This window comes from Rhopilema esculentum, chromosome 14 (assembly GCF_057945365.1).
Source record: "Rhopilema esculentum isolate cy_ngs chromosome 14, ASM5794536v1, whole genome shotgun sequence".
Lineage (NCBI taxonomy): Eukaryota > Metazoa > Cnidaria > Scyphozoa > Rhizostomeae > Rhizostomatidae > Rhopilema > Rhopilema esculentum.
In genome coordinates this window covers 6,538,801-6,560,566 of record NC_142828.1, presented here as the reverse complement: position 1 = coordinate 6,560,566, position 21,766 = coordinate 6,538,801, and the positions used below count along the sequence as shown (strand labels likewise).

Genomic DNA, 21,766 nt, shown 5'->3' with positions numbered 1-21,766 from the left:
TTAATTTTTTTCCAGATGAGAGAGTTTTTCATTCTTCTGTTTTTAACATTTATCATATTTATTATTTATTTATTTGTCACTATATCTAATGTTACAATGTCATTAAATGAGTTGAAACAACAGAGATAGAATGGGAAAGAAATGATACCCGCCAGCTCTGTTAACAGCTGCTACAATCACTGCCAAAAGTCTTGGAACACCAACGTACGTTCTCAAAGGCAAATTCAGCCACCCCCTCTCCCCCTTAGAACAATGTTGATTTACTATAGAATGATGAAAGGGGTTATGGAGTATGCTTTTTCTTGTGGCTTGTTTGATATTTTTCTTTACTTTGAACATTTTTTTGGGGTGGGAAAGGGGGACGGAATTAGTAGTATTCGGAAAAGCAAATGAAAAATAGAAAAGCACAACGCAAAGTGTTGGGTGTACCAAGTAATTTTGGCAGTGATTGTAGTTTATGTATAAGACCTGACCGATCATAAATGGAGTCTTCAAAATTTATCATCTGTTGGATGTTTGAGAGAAATTTTGTTAGAAAAACAATATGATCAAACAATTAAGGCACCACAAGGGACTATAAAGCATGGCCCCTGCCCATCCAAGCTAAAACCAGGGAAAGGCAATCCTCCCTTGTGTATACTTTTCATAAATGTGTATGCTTCTTGTCTTTCAAATAGAATTGTTTACCGAGTTGTAAAGTTGACAATAATTTGTTCACTTGTGATAATATTGCAGGTACCAACTATATCAGGTTCTAGTTTTTAGCAAATGTCATGTCCTAACCTCAAGCACGAACGAAAACTTTTCATGTGACAAGTTTAGAAGATTCCACGATTATGCTCTTCGTTGATTGGAAATTCTTGAGAGCTGTAAATACAAACCAATTAAGTTAAGCCTGCAGGTAATGATCCGGCTTTCCGCAGGCCGCCTTACCATATCTTTGCAACATATGTGTTAGTTACGATTTTGATGTGCTCCTGTTCTAGCACTTCGTATTACGCAATAAATGCACTCCATAAGTGGAAGATTTGAGGATGACCTGAAACGACAAAGCGGTAGAATCTGAAAAAGTGAGAGCTATTTGGAAGAAAAACTTTGGTTGCTAACGGTAAGTTGCCTTAATTTTTACATATATACATTATATGTAATGAGGTGCACTATGCTAAACGATTGCTAAGTATAGCACGCCTTTGATATTATGCCAGGAACACAGTTTTTCTAACAACGCAATACACTGATCAAAGAAAAAGGGTAGCCAAAAGACAGAAGCTGTAACGACAAGCAATCGCATAAATATAAGTATGATGTAAATATAGCATCTAGATTTATGGTAGAAGTACCAAAATATCTAGGATAAATTGGTACAATCTTCTGAATTTTCTTAATGGCTTTGCAGCTACCTAACCCGATAAATCGTCGTTCAAGATGGAGCTATTTGTTTTCTGTTTGAATTGCCCAGTGTAAGAAGATGTCCGCCAAGAGGCAGGGGGGAATCGATCCTTCTCCCGGCTCTGGCATTTGTCGGATTGGTTGGAAAATTCGAATGACCGATTTTCACCGAAACTATAGGCTTGCACCAAAAATTTACTCTTTATCTTACCCTTCTGTAAATATTTATCATAAAGCTGTAACGTTTGAACCCCCCTCCCCACCCTGAAAATTCGATTTCAACGACGCTCCTCAATTTGTCAAGTACAAAATACTGCCGATGAAGCATTGATGTCTTCTTTTTTATGTAAAACAAGTTTTTTTAATAATAACCTCACTATTTATAATAACTAATTAATGGACTTATTCATACTATAAGAAGCTACTTAACTAGTGTAAATGTTTCGTCTGATGTTGGTATTAAATCGTTCTTCACAAAACATATGGTATTGACCTTCTAAACTGAGAAATTGGGGATTTTGGAAGCTCTTGCTGATTCAACCATTTGATGACATAAAGTGGTGGATGCAAATTAGATTTAGACAAACCACATCATCTTTCGGCCAATGAATGGTGCTGTTGTTTCATTGACGAACAGTGTTTTACAAGTAATTTTTTTACAGCCTCCTTCTTATTCTCTCGTTAAGAGGCAGGCCAGCTGCAGGTACTTTATTCTTGGAGGGTTGATGAGGCAGAAGTCAGTCGTAGAAAGCCAAAAACAGAAGAATGAAGCAGCCTCTCTATAACTTCAAAACTCTATATTTCATGTCGATCCGAAGTTCATAACAAGAAGTGGATTATTTTTGTAGATGCTGGGTGTTTGCTTGAAATATAACAACAACTTTGTCTAGGATTACAGCGATGTACCGCTTGTACCAGAGTCTCACAGAATCAAAAATCCATTCCCCCGTTCTTAATCCTTTCAGTCTCTGAGTGAGGCTCTGGTACCAAGATAAATAGATATACTTCTCTTGAAAATCAAGGGAATCAAGAAGAAAATTAAGGGAATCAAGAACATGTAAATGTTTTCTTGAAGAAAGGCTTAAACAATTGATGAAATAGGTTATTATAATGCTCGATTTATCCAAGAACTTTGCTAATCTCTTCAACAATTTGAGAATCTTTCACCAGATTTGTTGTTGCATCTGTCAGTCTCAAGCGAAATGCAGATGAGAGCCAAAAATTGGTTGACAGCCGGGTTGTCAAGTAATTAGTCATATATGTTTAGGTTTTTGTTGAAATAATGTTTGTAATGTCGCATAATATCTATCACGATAACTGCTTCGTTACCATATCCAGAATACACGTGACAAGATAAAGAAAATGGCTGACTCGTTTTTCTAACCAGATGTTAACCCATACAAGATAACGTATAGAAAATATATACAATATCGAATAGATCTATAAACGATCCTTCATGAACCAGCCTCGAATCTTTGTCTTTGATAGAAGTTGAAAGTATGAAGTTTTGATAAAATGAAAATTAGTTAACAAACATCAAGTCAAACTGGTCCTTAAACAGATAAGGGTTTAATCACGGGCGGATTTGTGCAACAATGATGGGGGGGGGGGGGGTGTTAGACATTAACTTTGGTGCCACACCCTTCAGGTCACTGGTAAATGATGGAAACGCCCATTTTTGAAATTTGGTTTTTAACTGTGGTGTAGCCAGGTTTGGAAGATTGGTAGGCCAAAGAGGAAATATCTTTCCTGATCACACCCCTAAGAATTTGTGAAAACACCCATATTGTAAATGTGTTTGAAAAATCCATGGCATTTTTACGTGACAATTTCCCTTTATTCGACCTCATAGGTGGCTGACCATATTCTACACCTTTCTATTTCCTTCAAAATTTCACTAACGTTTATGTCCTGAATTGTGTAAGGCGAGGAATCTCTACGTGTAAAAAGTGATTTTCCAAAGTTGTAATCAAATATCTAGAAAAATTAACAGTATTCAAAAGTATTAAACCAAGTACATTTTCCTTGGAGCAAAGTTCACGACAAGCGTTTCAGAATCCAGTTTTTTTCAAGGATTGGACTGCTTTAGCATTTTAGTTTCTATTTTATCAGGAATGTCTCAAGAACGTGAAGACTTTCCTATGCAAATCCCAAAACGAGGGGAAAGTTTTGAACATTCTGTAGAGATATAGATGAGGAAAGTTTTTGCGACGACGACCTTGAGATCAGCTTATAAAACATTTGACAATATCCCCCCGCTACTCTACTGATAAGAAGATAAATACTGATAAAATTTAATAAAGTAAAATCTTGGCGTTACTTTGTTACTATTGACTACCAACAGATGATTTTACCGAATGAACAGAATGAAAAATTTTTTTTCCGAAGGACACAGACCTTTTTTGGGGGGGGAGAGGGGGAGAATATCCCCCCACTACACCCCCCGCTAAATTCCGTCCCTGGTTTTATGCAATAGTTTGGAGCCATTCCATGGATAACGATGTAGCTACCATTTTAAACAGCGATGTTTTTATGGTGATTTCCCACTCAAGCTTCAAATCAAAGTCTTTCAACCAGCACGATACCATTGTTAGCAAATACGGTTTTATTAACTGTATAACATTACTGTTGATTTTCTCGACAAATTGGTTTATGAACATCTACCCTCATTTTTACTTCCAATAAACAAGCAAATATTTTGGCTATAACTAATTTTTAAAGTTGAAGTCAAGTAGAATGTTTAAGTTGATCTTTCGTCCCATCAATAATCCATAACAAAACTGGATCATTGAAGCATAACTCATCCGATCTAAGTTATTTAGCATATGATTTTGCCAAGTATTGGATTGAGGCCATCAATATTTGTTATTTCCTGTTTAACAAATATTTTGAGCTATACGGAGAGTTTAGTAATCAAGCAAAATATCTTTAAACAGCACCGGCATGTGAGGTCTCAGGTCTTAAAAATATTTGTTGGCCCAACATGCTTTCAGGATTGTTCCAATATGTCAAAAATTTCATTTAATAATATGTCAAGCATTATAAATAGGTGCATCTGGCCTAAGGTAAGACAAATCAGTGTTCCCTTTCTTTGACCAAGTGCAAGAAAATTCTACCTTCCCGTCCATCTTGGCAAGAATATCAATGTCAATTTGAAAAATAATCAATAATCTAGTGCGTTGGGAATTCCTAAAAGCACTGCTTGGTGCATAAAAATATCAGAGATCCCATTTAATTTGTGGATGATCTTCAAGTCAGAATCATGTTAAAGCTGTTTGAATATGCAAATTACAAAAGCAGCAACAAATAATTGTCAAAATGCTGAGCTACATAGAGTAAGATGTGAGATATCTATGCATGCTGATCAAATAAAATATTATCAGAGTTTCTTTCACGAGGGATGTTGTAGAATTTGATTTCGCTAAGGGTTCATACTTTAGCCTATTTGTATTATTCTCATTTTGGTGTCAATTTTCATGCTTCAGTTTGGTATTTAAGTCATTATGCGCTTCTTTGATGCCATTGGGAACGATAGAGAAGGAGTTCTGCAGTTTGGGCTTCTGCACGAAAGTGTTGGTCCCTTGACTCAGATGAGTGTGAGGTATCCATGCCTTTGATACAAATGAGAAAGTTCATTTGATTTACCAATAATGGGTTAAGGTGTATTTAGATGTTCCAAAACAATAAATATTTAGAGAAGAACTTGGCAAGTTCTGATTTTGTAATGGTAGTAGTAATTTGCCAAGATCTTCACAAAGCTACCAAAAAATTTGCCAAGATCTTCAAAAGTGAAGCAACCTATGAAGACAATCTTACAATCTGCCGAGACAAAGGTGGGAGCTTGTAGTAAAAGCTGCACAGCTATCGAAGGTACCTAGGGAATTCACCGATTTCTCAGACAAACAAAATGAAGACTTTCTTTAAACTCTCATTAATCCAAGTGCTTTGGTCTCGTGTTTCGAGCTACATATTGCAATTCGTTTTCACTTATTAAATACCCCTTGCTACATATTTGAAAACTGCAAATAATGAAAGAGAACGACAATTTTTTGACAAATAGAAAATGAAAATTTCTTTACAAGGGTTAAGGTACGCTCCTGAATTCTTGTGTCTTTATAGATGACATAGAAGGTGATCCAGCATCACTAGAGGCTACAGCCTCGTTTTAGGTATTGAAAGGAACCCAATTGCAGGTCATCAAATCTAATTCAGTCACTTTTGCTTTCTAAATTTGTTTAAGCAATAATTGATGACAAACCTGGCGAGACTTCTTTCTTTTATTTGTGGCTGAAAGCACTCTAAGTTGACATTATTTCATCTATGGTTGCTGTGACCTGGGGCTTCCGTCCTTTCAATTCCAGTCTTACTGTAGCAAAAACACGAACAATACTGTTAGTCTTTGAGCAAACGGAAAAAATTATGCAGGTAAAAGTTGAATAAAGTGGGCTTGTGAACTTGCATGAATGGGATTGGGCACATCTATTCATACAAAAAGATATGGATCAATATAACTGTTACATTTGATAATTTAGAGCATAATTTGACTAAAATCAACATATATAAATCTGAATCTGTCTTTGACCCTGAATGGAACATTCAAAATAGTCGATGTAATTAAAACAGCTTTGAAGACATCGCCTATATTCCAGTAAATATCATAGCAAATTTACTGTATTTTAACGCTAAGTTACCTAAGCCTACAGATATCTCACGGAATGGACACCTTAACCTGAAGACATCGGATAAATTTCTACCCCTAACTTTCTTCCTTATTTACAAAACCTTTATCAATTATCCTTGTACAAATTAAACTTCTTCGCTATTGACAGAAAATCTCGTCTCATTCTGGCATGCTTTAAAGCGATTCAACTGTACATTAAGAATTTTTGGTCTGCCAATTTTTTTACATCATTTTTACTGCTGTTGGTTCCCTTTTCCCTACAATAATAAAAATAATCTAGCTTAATCTGAAAACATTAGAAAAACAAAGAACCATTTGAATGCACAAGCAATTTAAACAAGCTAAAAAGAGGCTATATCAACAGCACGGCAGCAAAATCATCGCTATTCGGCATTTCAAGTTGGTGCATAGTTGCATAGTCAACATTGGTACCATCGATGTGTAGTCAACGCATGGAAACTGTGATTTCCAACTAAGTTCCAGCCATAACACATCAAATAAAATCTATTCAATCTTTATGTCAGTGTATAAACGTAACCAAGATGAGGTTTAATTCTGCAAGCTGCTTCACCGTTCTGTTTGTCATTTAGTTTTTTTAATATCCAGCGGCATTCTTTATTTTATCAGCAACGCGCGATCGCTTTAATAGAAGTGACCCCAGTATTCCTATCTGAAGACATTATGAGGTTTTTGAAATAATCCTTTATAATTTGCTTTAACATAGTAATGTACATCTCCAATATCTCTTAAAAGAGCTGGATAGACATTGATGCTTATGAGTCTTAAACCTGACATACCCCATTATGTCTATGTAAGACAACTTTCATCGTAAACCAAAGTCTATTCAAATTAAAATGGAATAACTGGCTTTGAAGTTTATACGATTAAAGAAAGATAATTTTTCTACTGATAAGTACGTAGACAAGCCTAAATCGTATTCTTTTACAAAACCAGTCTTATGCTAACAAAGAACGATTATTGTCACTTTTACGAGGAGAAGATCATTCTCCTAGGTTATGAAAAAGCCACTCCCGAAACATGGAAGCTATCAGTGAAGAAAAAACAGCAGAAGTCCGTTTAAAGCTCCCTGCCTTTTGACTTTGTCTATACTACTAGCTTAAGGATTATGAGTGCTCCTCTATTAAGAATTTCCCTGGATTTGTATTGTACTTTAATGTAATACTCCCATATTGCAGTGTACTTTGTATAGGCTGCTGTTGATAGCACAGAAAGAAAAGTGGAGCGAGAAAAAAATGAATGAAAAGGTCCTGTTCTCGTTTGCTGCTTTTGTATGCACGCAGGTCATGCGATTCAACGCTCATTTACACGCAAAACACTACACGAAAGGTCATTCGCGAATAATTTGCATGAATATGGAAAACGCTGTGAGCAAATAAGAAAAAATATTTTGAGAAGAAATCTGAAACATTATTAATATATTGACTTAGGTTTCTTTTCAGAAGCTTTCGTCTCTCATTTTTTTATTTTCGTAACATCCCTCGTAAAGAGTGCACCTAACAGAAGTTTCGATTCACTGAAGTTTCTACATCTCTTTGCTACCTGCTTGAATCTTTCCTTGTTGTAGCATTTATTGACTGCAATTTTTCCTTGGCAATTTTCCTTGACAAGCTTTCTTGCCCGTGTAGATTATTATAAACAAGTTTTGTTTGACAATTTTTTCATGACAACTTTTAGCCGCTCGTGTAGAATGATAAAAAACTCTTTGACAAAATCTATTGGCGTGGTTAGCCTCGGTTTTCTGACGCCCCTCGTTTTTCGCGCCAAGTTTTATTGCAAAAATGGCTCCCTTAACAAAGAAAGAAACTTTTATTTGTGTGTGGGACAGCTGCAGCCCTACTAATGCACTATAAATATTAAAAAAAAACAGCTAAAGTGGTGGGTTCGGCCTTGGGCAAGCCATCGTCGCAGGCAGATCAAAGGACTAGCGGGAAACTTGATTGGAGAACTGAGACTCACAGACCCAGGCAGTTTTCAGAATTTGTTCCGGTAAGTCCCACGGTTAACATTTTGTGCTTGGAGTCTTCTAAATTTTCATTTGAAATCATAGCAGGCGATAATATCCATATTATTGATTGAATCTGACACATAATGTTTTTTTTTCCAGAATAGAAACTTCCCTGTTCGATGAACTACTTGAAAAAATGAGGCCGCAAATTTCGAAGCAAGACACAACCATGATTCAAATCTGATGAAGCCTTATCCCCATAGAAGTACAATGGGTGACGAGAAGGTGTTCAATTTTGGCCTATCACGAGCCAGAAGAATAGTAGAGAATGCTTTTGGAGTTCTCTGCTCTAGGTTTAGAGTTTTGTTGCGAACACTGGAGCTAGATGTTGACAATGCAATGCAAGTGTTTTATGCCTGTCTTGCCCTGTACAATTATCTGAAGACAAAGAAAGATATTCTCCCCCTGGATTCATGGATACAGAAGACAGCAATGCCAACATAGTCCAAGGATCTTGGAGGAATTCCATAGATAACCAGGAGATATGCACGTTAAGGGCAGATCCAAGTTTGCGACCATCAACATCAAATGCAAGGGAAATGCAAAGGGGATGAGAGTGCAGTTGAATTCCAATGGAAGATGATTGAATAAAAATTATCATGAAAACAATGATACCCAAGCATAGGATACAATTAACACAATAGAATACAACTGAAATGTTTACGAAACTTTGTTTGTGTAAAAAAGTCATTTTAAATTGTTTGATTTCTTCTCTACTACTGCCTGCGACATTATAGGCAGAATAACGGGATGGTGCCCTCTGTTGTTCAGTTGCTTGAAATATAGAAATTTGTACAGCAAATTTTACCCTTCTCTGCCAGTCAATATTGCCAAGAGCACGAATTGAGTTTGAACATCCTTTCCAAACACATCCAACTCATCCTCTTCTCTGGCAAGGTTACTGGAAGATGTTTCGTTAGATTCCTTTGCCTCCCTTGCTAGCTCACTCAGTGCTGCTGTAGTTGTTTCCATCCAGGGCACTTTATTCCTTCTCTTGGGATGTGCAGATGAGGAATCATTATCTAATGAAGGGAGGCTAAACTCATCTTCCGCTGTTTCCAAATCGATGTTGTCGTCATCATTATCATTAGAAGATGAGGCAGACATACTTGACATACATAGTCGATTTGAAATTATCACATCTTTAAGAAAGGATCATTCTTCAAAATATCACCACTTGGGAATATAAATATCAGCTGCACCACTTACTGTTCCCTGGCTCTTATTTATTTTTCTTACTTTTCGCAGATTGTAGCACGAAGACCTTGCATTTTATCTATAACATAGAAGTATCAAAAACTTACTATGAGGGAACTATCGACACAGTTTATAAAGCTTCAAGCATTTAAGATAATAACATCTGGTCAAATTTACAGCCAAAAACTTGACTGCCACATTTTTGCTATGGTATACAGTGTAAAAATGGTTATGAGATCCTATTCCGGGTATTCTAGGTCATAGTTCATCAAATTCAATTCCCGTTCGATTAATTTGAACCTGAGAGTATTAATTTTAGGCACATTCCACATTACCCCTTCCGATCCTTACATAGGAATTTAGGGGCACCTTTCAAAGCTGGCAAATCAATCCCTGGGATTTCTTCTTTTGATATCTCCTGTATAATCATTCTTCATGGTGTACCTATTTTTGTAACTCCCAGCCTTTGTATTCCAAAGGCTTTCACGGGTTTAAGTGCTTCCAAGAGCATTGACGTCCCTCGATCGGTCCAGATTATCTTCGTGGCGGCCATGGCAGCTAGGAACAAGCAATTACTTGCGCGGAAGAAAAGGTCTTGAATTGAGTCAAATTTGTCAAGTCATCTACACGGGCAAGTTTTGCATATGACAATTTTTTACTTGTCAAGTGCACTTGCTCAAAAGCTGGCACGTTAGATTTTAAACAATTTTACTTGTCAAGTAAAAAATTGTCACTTTACCTCAATCGACTCCAATTTACACAAGCAAAATAAACTTCTCAAAGAAAAATTGTCAAGGAAAACTTGCTCGTGGAAATGCGGCTTAAAAGATCGTCAAGGTATAAACCAATTAATGTAATTACACAGAAACCAAAGCATGATATAACAATAGATTTAAAAGCTCTTGTCATTTCATCCTGAAAATATAAGCGTGAAGCAATCACTGATAAGATGGAATAACAGTTAAGGATTGTATGAAATTTGAATGTGAAATGACAGATTAAACTGATAGCCAGAAGACCAGGAGGATGACCTCCTATCAGACGGATGAATGACAATAGGCTGAACATGAAAATACTAGGGAAGAAAACAGAGAGCAGTGAAGTTGAGATGTAGAATGTTTTAAAGAAGGCTGATGCAGCGGGCAAACAACTAGATGATAATTATTAGAGATAAAGTTGAAGTTTTTTAATCAAGAAATACAATTATTTTTCATGGACATAATCTCCATCACATCGATATTATCATTATCATAACAACTCTGTGATTCTTCTTGGAACCCATGGGGGATGAAAAGGTGTTTTGCAGAATCTTTGTTTCTTTCACATGAATACCTATACACGGTTTCATTACCCGATCGGTTCCAACTCGATCGATGTTTCGAACAGGGCAAAGATGCTTTCTATATTGAATCACTCCCGATTGACCCACGATTGCTTGATTGCATTTATATGAGTGGAAACGTAAAAGCTGTGCCTGAAAATGATACATTTGTCAAGAACGCCCAGTTGCTATTATTGCAGATTATTGCTAAAGATTATTGCTAAAGGGCGGGTGTTAGATTTTTGTCTTTGTGGAAAACGCATTTTTAGTCGCGGTACAAAGGCTTTGAAAGAGCTGGGCGTTTGTTAGCCCGCAAATACGATTTATGGTGAATGCTGTGGATTTTGCGCAAGACATCTGTTAGACAAGTTATCTTGATGGGACAATTAAAGCAATAAATTTCAAAGAGATGCTGATAGCAGGCTGCTGCTGTGTGGCCTGTTTACGTATATATTTCATTTCACCAAGCCATATCCTTAAGACGTGCATTTGTGTGAATTTAGTGTCAGAGGTATTGAGGCATATCATGAATGCGTCTCAACGTAAGTGATGGAAATCTTTTTGCCCAGGGCCCTTTTTGATATACCAACTAGGAGAGGGGGCAATTATCCCTTCAGCCTCAGTATCTTTTGATTGTTTGAAGCAGCAAGCTGTTGTCATTCTCTTTTTATAATCGAAGACTTGACCCCAAAGCTAATTTCCCTTAGAAAACTCCATGCTTTTACTGTCTCTTAGATGCAATCAATAACTAACATTTTTTGACACTTTACTAGCACCTAAGTGAAACTAACACTTTAAAGTGTAACTTCATTTCAATTAACCTCGTAATTACTTACAGGTTTCGGTCTTTCTAAGGTTGAAAAGCTCACGGAGCTGATAGGCAATGTTAAAATATTATTCTTATTAAAAATAATACCAGTGAGTTACCTCAAACAAATATATCTAGCAAGGGATTGCCCATAAATTAGCATGTTAAAATGCACTGTTCTGCATGCCCAGGAGTTATCAAGTAATTCGAGTTTGAAAAACCTGCGATATCTCTACTTGTTCCAAATTTATTGTACATGCACAGAATAGGAAGATGTTTTAGATTCTGTGGTACAGTTCTGTTCTCCGAAAGACTCCTATTAAGATAAAACTTTCAAGGCAACAATATGTTCAATGATTTTCAACATCAAGTATTGGAAAAAGCAGTCTATGCTTGTCCTAACATACGATAGGCATAAAAAATGAGGATCAAAATCTCTGGCCCACCTTTTGCCAAAGATTTTACACAGCGTTAAGCTCAATGGACAATAAACACTATGCCTCGTTAAGTCAAATCTGACAAGAGATGAAATAAAAGCTCTTGGGAAAACCAATAGAACATTCCTTTAAGGCCTGCTTTTTCTCAATTGACATTTTTCCAAATCGATACTAACAGTTAGAACCGCAAATTTTAAGTTGTTTCTGACTATCTACCAACACATCATTTGCTATACTAACGGTACCCTCGTAAAACAGGCTTCTGGAAAGACGAAAAAAGCATTGGTGCCATAATAAAACATTTTAAAGGATTTAAAAAAAAGCTGCAAGAAACATTCTGAAAGGCATTTAAGCTGATCTGAAGGCTAGGCTTTATAAAAAGATGTCCGATTCAAGCAAACTCAAGGGAATTTTTAAGAGAATTTTCCAAATAGATTTGAATTCTTCTTCATTTGAGGAGGACAAAAGTTATTATATTGACCCAAAGGCAACTTACCTGGCTACTGCCTGCCTTAGGGTAAACCTGTGTGGTATGGGATAATCCACATCGATGATTGACGTTTAAAGCTAAACATATTAGAGTTTACCTCTTCAAAAAGTACACAAAAGCCTTTTGTACCCGAAGAATAACTGTGCGTTGAGTTTATTCGGCTGCTTTCCTCGTAGAACGTGCAGTTAGCCTTTGTAGAATAGTCTGCATAAAAAATAGCAATTTAACATAGAAACTTCACGCCTATGAACGAAAACGTAAACGGATTTCATGATATGCATCTACAAACCAATGACAAGCAGTAGCTCTTTTCAACACACACGCTGCCAACATTTGTGAAGACCCATTATCAATGCAACAAAGAAGCCAGTCTGGTATACAACATCCATAAACATGACAGCATTTATGGACTGGGATATAAGCTACACTATATGACATCTGTTTTTATTCCTGAGTAATCTGAGTGAGTTGCTTTATAGTAACGTATGGTTATTCCCGCCTGCTCCTCATTGGCCGATTTGACAGTATACCCTTAAAGTGTTGGTTCTGTAAACTATATAAGCGTTGTTCGATTGGCACATTGAATAAGATAGAGTTGGCAAGTGCAAAGAGAACTTGAATGAAGGGATTTGTCTAAAAAAGTATATGATTACAAGGTAATCAGATTTAATGTAATCGAAAACCAAGTTGTTTCTATTAACAAAACTTGAAAATCATCTGAATTCCTTCACTTCATATTACAAGTCACTATTGTTGCTATTTCAAAAACCGCCCGCCCATTTGTCGACACAGGGTCCTGACATTCTTCACAACCCCCAACATATTATTCGAAAGCACAACCGTAACATTGGCATGGCTAGGTTCCAGAGCTCTTAACAATATTAAGATCCACTTTGAATTTCAGGCTAGACGATTCAATTAGGGTCTTGGTGCTTGACGTGAAATCGGCCACTGAATAAGCGAGGTTCTGCAAAACAACCAAGATGACTACTTGGAATGTGCTTGGAAGTATCCTTCTGACAGCAGCATTAACACTTTCTGTTTACGTAAGCGGAATACCAATGCAGGGTAACAAACGTAAGTGTTTATTATTTATACATATTTCGTTGATTCCATATCGAACATTTTCTTGTGGTCACGTCCGCTTCTTTTATAAAGCCATTCTCGCTATTTTTCGTCTTTTTTGTTTTTATGGGTAAAAATAAACACAGATCTCAATAATTTGAATTGACGTTCTCCCAGTATGCGCTGTATATTGTTGAAAGGTATGTTATATAAAGAAAACAAAGGAATAGTTTCCCAGACAGAAGACCACATCAGTTTGCGGTAAATACAGATATTGAACAAAACATGTGTTTAAACCCTTATCACGAGTTGATTTTTGCTGAACATACCGTTAGTAAGAGTAAAATGCTTTTCAAATAAAGCCGTCAAAAATGCAATTTCGACAAGCCACTTTGCGCAAATTGAAAGACAGGCAAAAGTAGCAAGAACTTACTAGTAAATAGATCCAGCATCAAGTAGCTGAATTTCACCCAATGCTACATTTACAGTAATTTCCTGAAAATGTTGTGATTATCCAAAGCAGCGTTACACCGTAGATTCGTATTTCTTCATTGATGATGTTTTATGGTAAGAACATAAAATTATGGAAAACATAACAAAGATCTATGGTTTTTAGGGTATGCCTATTATATTGCGTTTTGATACATATTTAGAGCTATGGTTAAAGAAAATGTTTCGCCAAAGAACGAGAATGGTACCAGGCTAATGGCGCCGAGGTTGGGTGTTTAAGACAAAGCAAATTATCGTTAAACGTAATCAGTATCTTATTTATGGTTTCATGAGAACCTTTTTGAGTTTTAACCTACTAATTGAGATGGGCTTATCACATTTTTTGAGTTTGTAAGATTGACATTTTCTGGGTTTGCTCAGTGAATCTATGCGTTGCGTTGGCGACCAGTGGCTGACCGAAGCGTCATTAAAAGCGATAAGCATTTCTGCTTCAATTCCACGATATTACCAAAAGAATAAATGCAATAATGCGGTTTGTTTGATATTCTTTCAAAGTAAACAGATAGTAGAGCTTAAATCTGTCACCATGTTGTTGGCCTTCTATTACCACATGAATAACGAACAACCTTGTGGTTAGTACATCGTTATGCAATGGGTCTTCTGCCTCAGCTCTTTGATTAATCATTGGCATTTTAGAGAAGCAAAATCTTAAGCAAACATAAAGTGAGTGCATGACTTATAGAGAATATGTTCTGGCATTTAACAATGCCTGCGTGGCATCATTGGTATTTGAAAAGAGCATACGAGTTTATACATTGTGCAAATACCAGTTATAAAAGTCCTGGGAACTTTTCTGCCTTACGTCTTATGTTTCAATTACACAACTGAAAATAGCTCACCTGAAGATGATTATATATACATACATTCGTATTAATTTCATTACCTAAGATAGCCAGTAAATGATATTGTCTTTTTATCATCAACACATTCCAGCAGGGATATCTTCATTCGACACCAGGTTTAATGACTCTGTGGACATTTTTTTGTTGCCATGGCGAGATGATGATGTAATGAAAACTCTTTATCAAGAGGTTCCCTACAGGCAGGCTAAAATAACTATGTACTTTCATTCATCAACGTAGTTATTTTGTAGAACGGTCATTGTATTGCGCAACTACTTTTATTTTGCTAAGGAACTGTTCCGCTTTTGCAAACGAATTATCAACTTGTCCTTCGTGTTTTGCTAAACTTTTGTCTATCGAATTGCAGTTCTCTTTCAAGCTCAAAACTACGTGCGTTCATTACTATTTCCCTAAAATTAATTCTCTTTCATCTTTATAGAAAGATCCCTAACTGAAAAAGATATGCATCATGGCTCTATTCTAATCGATTGAGACTTGTAGCAGCTTTAGGCAGATTAAAATGTTTTGGTTGGAGATCCAAATGACATTGTGCAGTAACTCAAAACACAACATAGGCAGATCCTACGCTCTTTGCAACATACAGATCCTAAGTTATTTGACCATTTCTGTGCAGTAGATATTTTGGCTGCACGCTTTTGAAAGAGGGCAAGGATTTCTGCACTTCTGTCATGGAAGGCCAGCTCGGCAAAGGAAAGCTAGCAATGACACTTTGAATCAGGTCGGTTATCCGGCTATTCCTAAGAGGAGGTTAAGCAATAGGTCCTCGGATTCCCGAACTCCCACTACGTTTTTAGCACGATTACCGACCATCTATTACCGAATCTCGGTGTAATCAATTCCCGAATCCCGCTCACAAAATTTTCCAATTCCCGATTCCCGACTTCAAAGAATGACGACAACCGTTTTTCCGAAAAACATATTGGGCTTATTGGGCATATTGCATTCATATTAATGGTCCACAAGCTCATTCAGCCTCTCTAAATTATCATCTGACCTCGTTTGCATATTTCAGTACCATTACTTCTGTCAAGTGTTGCTCCGAAACAACTTTGCCGTTGCTGCTCTCATTATCTGTCTTTTACACTCCCGTCAAGATGCATTTTCTTAAAGCTAACACTATAACAACTGTATACCGTGGCATTTTAGAGGATTTTTGGTAGGCTCACGATGGAACGGGCTTGTGCGGTACTTGCCTTTGTGCAGCACTTTCGTAGTCTGAAATTGCTAAATATAAAGGAAATTTCTATTGCTGGAATTCCATGGATGTTGAAGTTTCAGTGATATCCAAACCATACCATTATTCGCAGTAGAGAAAAGCACACAGCCTATTCTATTCTAATTGAAGACGGACCACATAGAAGACGCAATTGCGTCTTTGGTTAATAATGCGGTTTTGCTCTAATTTAGACGAAGCGAACGTTAACCCATCACATATTCTTCCAATCAAGCTCCCAAAGGCAGTTGGTTTAACGGGAAAACTGCATTCAAATGCAATCTTCGTTCTGAAAAGATCACTTCTATTCAGTATAGAGTTATTCTTTTGTCGGCAGTTTTTAGATGTAAAGATAAGCCAACCTGATGGCAAAAGCGTTTACGTTCATATTACCACCATTGATATGCATAGGAAATAGGAAATAGGCTAAATAAAAGCTTTATTCAGGAACGTTTAAAGTGAAAAAACTGCCATGTTTCGATATCATGATACGTCCAATCTCTATGCAATTAAAGAAAATTGGTTTATATCTCAAAGAGATTCTGCAGAACCTGGCCCATTCTCAATCTGTCTCAAAGGCGTTTGAAGACCAAATGTTCACAAAGAATCTCTGAACAGGCATAATGATATAAAGATAGGTCAAAGAATTAGCGCAGTTGGCAGTTTGCAATGATCTCTGTTGTAAAATGTAACGTTCAGAGGTAGAACTCTAGGTTGTTTCAAGCAGATCTACATATATCAGTCCACTAACTTCCTTAAATTGAAGTTGATAATCAAATCCTACTTTCAGCATGTAAATGTCTTAAGATCGGCATGGAATTGCAGCAACCTGAAGAATTAACAGGATTGATGAAAAGCGCAATTATGACAGAAATTTCGCTTTATATCTTACTTTTCATCTTACTGTTATATGATGTAACGTTAATGTACATGTTTTTGCTATCAAATTGATATCGAAATTACCCAGAGTGCATTTGAAAAGATCGCAATGCCGTTTCATTGATGTTGGTGACTAAAACCTCTGTATCAGAATTAGCTCAACTTCACTGAAAAACTTTTTTTTAAGGGAATCTCCATATCTACGAATATTCAACCAGTTGCGATAAGACTTTTCTTCTTTTACATTTTTTTGACAAGTTACCAAAATATCGTTAGCTACATGATATATTACATACACTGCGAAGACGATATCCCGGGGAGCATCAACCGATTTTTTTCTTTGTTACCAGACTTCCTATCCTTGAACTTATTCTTTTCCCGGTCTTGTTAGAATATCGCTGCAAAGAATTGCAACGCTATAGAGGGATGCTTAAATTCATTTCCTTGAGTTTTTCATTTGAACATAACGACGTACTTACTACAATTCTCTTAACAGACATACCTTAGAAGTAATGACGTAGCAAAACAATAAGGAGTTTGTCTGTGACTAACCCATCCAACAGGTCTGTCAAATAATAACCAGTGCCGTATAGTCAAAGCTAAACATGCGTTGGTTTACAGAACAGGGCATCTCAAAACGCAATCATATCCCTGGACATGGCTCAATTCCCATGCAAATTGGATGGAATTTTTTAGTTATTGCAAGAATTCCGGGATTTTTGTCGCTGAATCCCTTTCAAATTTTTTTTGCAAAATAGCCAAACTGCACAAGGAGAGCGTATTCGAATAATCAGTTCATCACATCTCCAGATCATTCCTTCTACCTTCTTTGTTATTTTAATACGACGCCATTTGAGTTACCTCATTTATTCTGCTCTCAATGCAAGGCAGCCATAATCCTATCCTCCTGTTGAGAATTCTTTTGCTTTACATGTATCATTTTCTTAAAAATTAAATTGCTTGGCTTTCTCTGACAGACATCAACCTACAAAACCGATTCATTCCATTTATATAAGCATTTTACCATTGGCTAATTTGTGGAAAATTTCAAAAATTCTTCAATGCATTGCCCTTTCGTGGTTTAAGTAAGCTACCACTAAAAGTAGCTTAATGTGTCAAAACGCTGTAAGGACTTTACAAGGAAGTATTAAAGGTTAAGATAGCCTCTAATTACTCGATCAATGAACACTATGGCAAGGAAAGACTCTTTTAATTTGAAACCCATGTCTGATGGCATATCCGCTGCTAATGTTAAGTGAGTCTGACAAAAGATTCTCGAATGGACGTATGACTTGCTAAACTTCAAAAGCAGCGTTTTTGATAACTTTAAAAGCCAGCCTCGATGGCGTTAATAACTTATTATTAGCGATGCAATGAAGTATAAAATAAAATCATCTGAAAAGTAGGATATTGCAGGATCAAATTTACCAGACCCAAACGATCTTTTCAGGCATTCTGTAACCTTCACAAGCTATTACTAATATAACTTTCATGCTATTCTCTTTAAGCATTCTATTGAAAATGCTATGAGCAGATATCCTACTCCTGTCTTCTCTAAAGTTTTTGAATTTAAAGCATCCGCTAATCCAGATGTTTTTTCCATCAAACAGGTATGCTGTTTCAAAATGGTATGAATAAAGAGGAAATTGTTGCAAGACTGAACGAGAAACTCTCAATGGTAGATACAGAAGCAAGAATATCAAGGATATTTTATAACAAGAATGCTACATTCGAACAAGGTGAGAAGTTGAGAATCAAAATGCTAAAATCAACAGGGATTAGCTTAGCTTTGCATCGAACAAAGAAAAAAGACATTATATCGATAAATACCATCGTTCAAGACTTGAATTATATTAGTTGTTTCATATAGATGTTGAATTATTTCGTTTTCTTGATAGCAAAAGTTATTGACATCAAGATAAATCGACAACAATGAATACGTATGTGACGAATCTTCTGAAAAATCTAACCACTACACCAAACTGACCCGTTACCGAGCAGCTAATGGTATTGTATTGCTACGGAGCATCCTAAGGTGGTTTTAGGTCAATGTCCTGGTCCCACCCCTTGATGTGACTACACTTCGTGACCCCTTCGCCTGGAAGTACAGAGGACTGGCGACCCTCCTCACTTTGAGTGAAAGTTTGGTCAAGTTCATGGCTCGAACTACAAACCATTGGACCTTTAGTCAGCAACCCTAACCACTGAGCCAGCAGCGTTAAATTAGCCACGGCAATCATGCAAATTATCCTGAAAATATTCTAACCAGTTCATCTTTTTTCTAGATACATTCATTGACATGCCAAAGCAATTATTTAAAATGTTCTTAAACACAGCTGGGATTGGAAAAATGGCGGATGTTCTTTCCATGTCATGGATAGAGATAACATCCCTAAAAGGACCCTTTTCAAACGAAAAAGAGCAAGCTTCACAATGCAACGAACTATTGCACCCCGATCATTTACTGGTATGTTTGGGGCTTTCTGTTTATGAGAAATTCTTTTACTACTTTCAAAATACATTATTTCTCATTTCACTTACATTCGACAGACAACTTCATGTCTTTTCTTTAGCAGTCTAAGAATTTTTTGATTCTGAAACAAGCCCCTGACTAGAAGATTCAGACATTTTCATGTTCACACTTCCAATTACCTAATTTAAAATACTTTTCACATCTTCAATTGGTTGGATCTGAGATCACCAGGTGTTTTTTGGCCTATGGTAATAGTTTACAGAAAAGGACTTGGTAGAAGAAAAATAGTATTAGTGGACGAATTGATAAAACAATTAGAAACAAAACTCTGACAGTAGCAGAAGAAAGATGAAGAAGAATTTGCTTCTATAAAATTTATTGTTATGCTAAAGATAAATGGGCGCCAGCCTTAAAAGGTTAAGAGGATTTATGAAATTTGGAATATATTGTGACGCAAAATTAATATACTGAAAACTTTGACATTTTTAGAAAAAATTGGAAATGCTTAGCAATAAATGCTCAAGCATCGTTTTTACAACCTTATCTTTTAGATTAGAATTTTTAAATCATTTGTTTTGATGTGGATTAGATGGAATTTTTAAAATAAGAGGTTGTACAAGCTTGCTAAATACCATATTTACAAACTTTTATATTTACATATCAACCAAGAGAGTAGATAAGCTATTTTCTAGAGTCAAAATTATTTGTTAGATAAGCTATGATGTCATTATCTGACTAGCAAAATTTGTTTTACTTCCAGAGCAACGTTATCCTTGAAAATTTGATACCTCTCCAAGATAAAGTTGCTGATTCCAAGACGAAAGGCAGTGTAATCGAAAGTTTAAGGCTGCTGTTTTGCAGTAAAAGCATGAAGACTGTTACTTTGCAATACATGCAGACTGATGACGTCATATCAGGCTTGGTAATACTAGGCCTCGATGGCGATGGATCCCTCCTTTTCTTTGCAAACGTTGGCTTTTAGTTGGCGAAGAATTATAACCAGAATACGGAAATCAAATCAAATTAGTGGCTTGTATGCACTTTTTGTTAATTTGGCAAAATGTCTACCGCATGACACTTTGCCAAATATCAGTAAGAGAAAATATGTGTATAGCTGTTGTGTCAATTTTTTCATAAAGACATAAAGAGTCAGAGACATTAGACTTCTAGATACGTCTCTATATGAATAAGCTGTTTGTGGTAGCAGACTTAGAAAAAACTATTTCGACTTTACAAAGTTTAATCGCAAATCAAGTCAAATATTTAAATAGTTTAATATAGTATTGTATTTTGGTAAGTAATTCACTACGTTCAAAATATAGAGAAACAAAAAAGATGGATAGGCTGGTTGAAAATTTTACCAAAAAGTGAAAGCGAGACAGAAAGGAGACCATTTTAGAACTAGCGAAAGTGTTTTAATGACTTTTATTTTCAAGGTTTAAAACAAGCATTACGCAGTTTGAAACTGAACTGATTTATAAAGCCAGTTTTTCTGTTAAAATCTGAATAACTTCAAGGAAAAACCGAAAGTTTTGAGAAATTTTCCCGTTACGCCCATGGGCATTATCAAATCGATTTGTTACACTGGAGGTGTGAATTTGTCTTAAAACCAACTTACCACATAACATGTCCATTGGATTTTTTTTGTAAATTAGAAAACGCTAAAGTTATGCTAAAAGATTTGATGATTATCCTGCTGATCAGAAAGTTAAAAATCTTAAACTTACAATTTTCCAGGAAATCATTTTTAATTACAGAATTTGTGAAAAATTTCTAAGGTGCAACTAAGCATTTTACGAACTTTTTGCACCAGTATAACTTGTTAAGGTTTTAATTCTTCTGCATGTAAATGTTGCTTATGAAAGCTTCATGTTCAAATGTAGAGTGAAATTACTTTATCAAAATAACATTTCTTGTTTTCGATTATAATTTTGTTAACATCAGAAATGTGAAACCTCAGCTTAGATTTTATACGTTAAATACTAAATGGGCTAATCTGAACAGGCATTCTGTGAATATGAACGAACATGGAGAAGCAAATATATTGAAATTCCATGTATTTTGCAAAGCTGTCATATTTCTTTATCTTTCCTTTAAAGGTATAAAATATTTCTTTTTTTTATGCCTTTCATATTTCCTCTTAGAAGTTAAACATTACTCCGTAGATAATCTAGAGTTACCCAGCTCCTTTTTTAAATACAATTGCTAAATTATATGGCGCCTCTGTCAATTCCTCTAGTCATTTTTCTTTAATTTCGGAAACAATAACCATATTGTGGGCTTTTTTTGAGGGGGATTTTAAGTGACTAGGGGTATTATTTGGTTATTTGGAATTTTGACATTAAGGGCTGTTCGGAATGGAATATTGAATATGAAATGTTCAGAAGAATGTAGTTTTAGAGAATAAAGATATT

At 36.0% G+C, this 21,766-nt stretch overlaps 1 protein-coding gene and 1 pseudogene across 1 annotated transcript; both read left to right on the top strand.

The window, feature by feature from the left end:
* The first annotated feature begins 970 nt into the window (after nt 1-970).
* Nucleotides 971-21,420, top strand: LOC135696551 (uncharacterized). The gene is made up of 5 exons (XM_065215979.2): nt 971-1,108; nt 13,254-13,426; nt 18,490-18,618; nt 19,165-19,346; nt 20,113-21,420. Exons 2-5 carry the CDS (start codon nt 13,333-13,335, stop codon nt 20,332-20,334), a joined length of 627 nt encoding a protein of 208 aa, XP_065072051.2. The 5' UTR covers nt 971-1,108; nt 13,254-13,332; the 3' UTR covers nt 20,335-21,420.
* On the top strand, nt 7,779-8,819 carry LOC148958550 (uncharacterized; annotated as a pseudogene).
* Nucleotides 21,421-21,766: the final 346 nt, after the last annotated feature.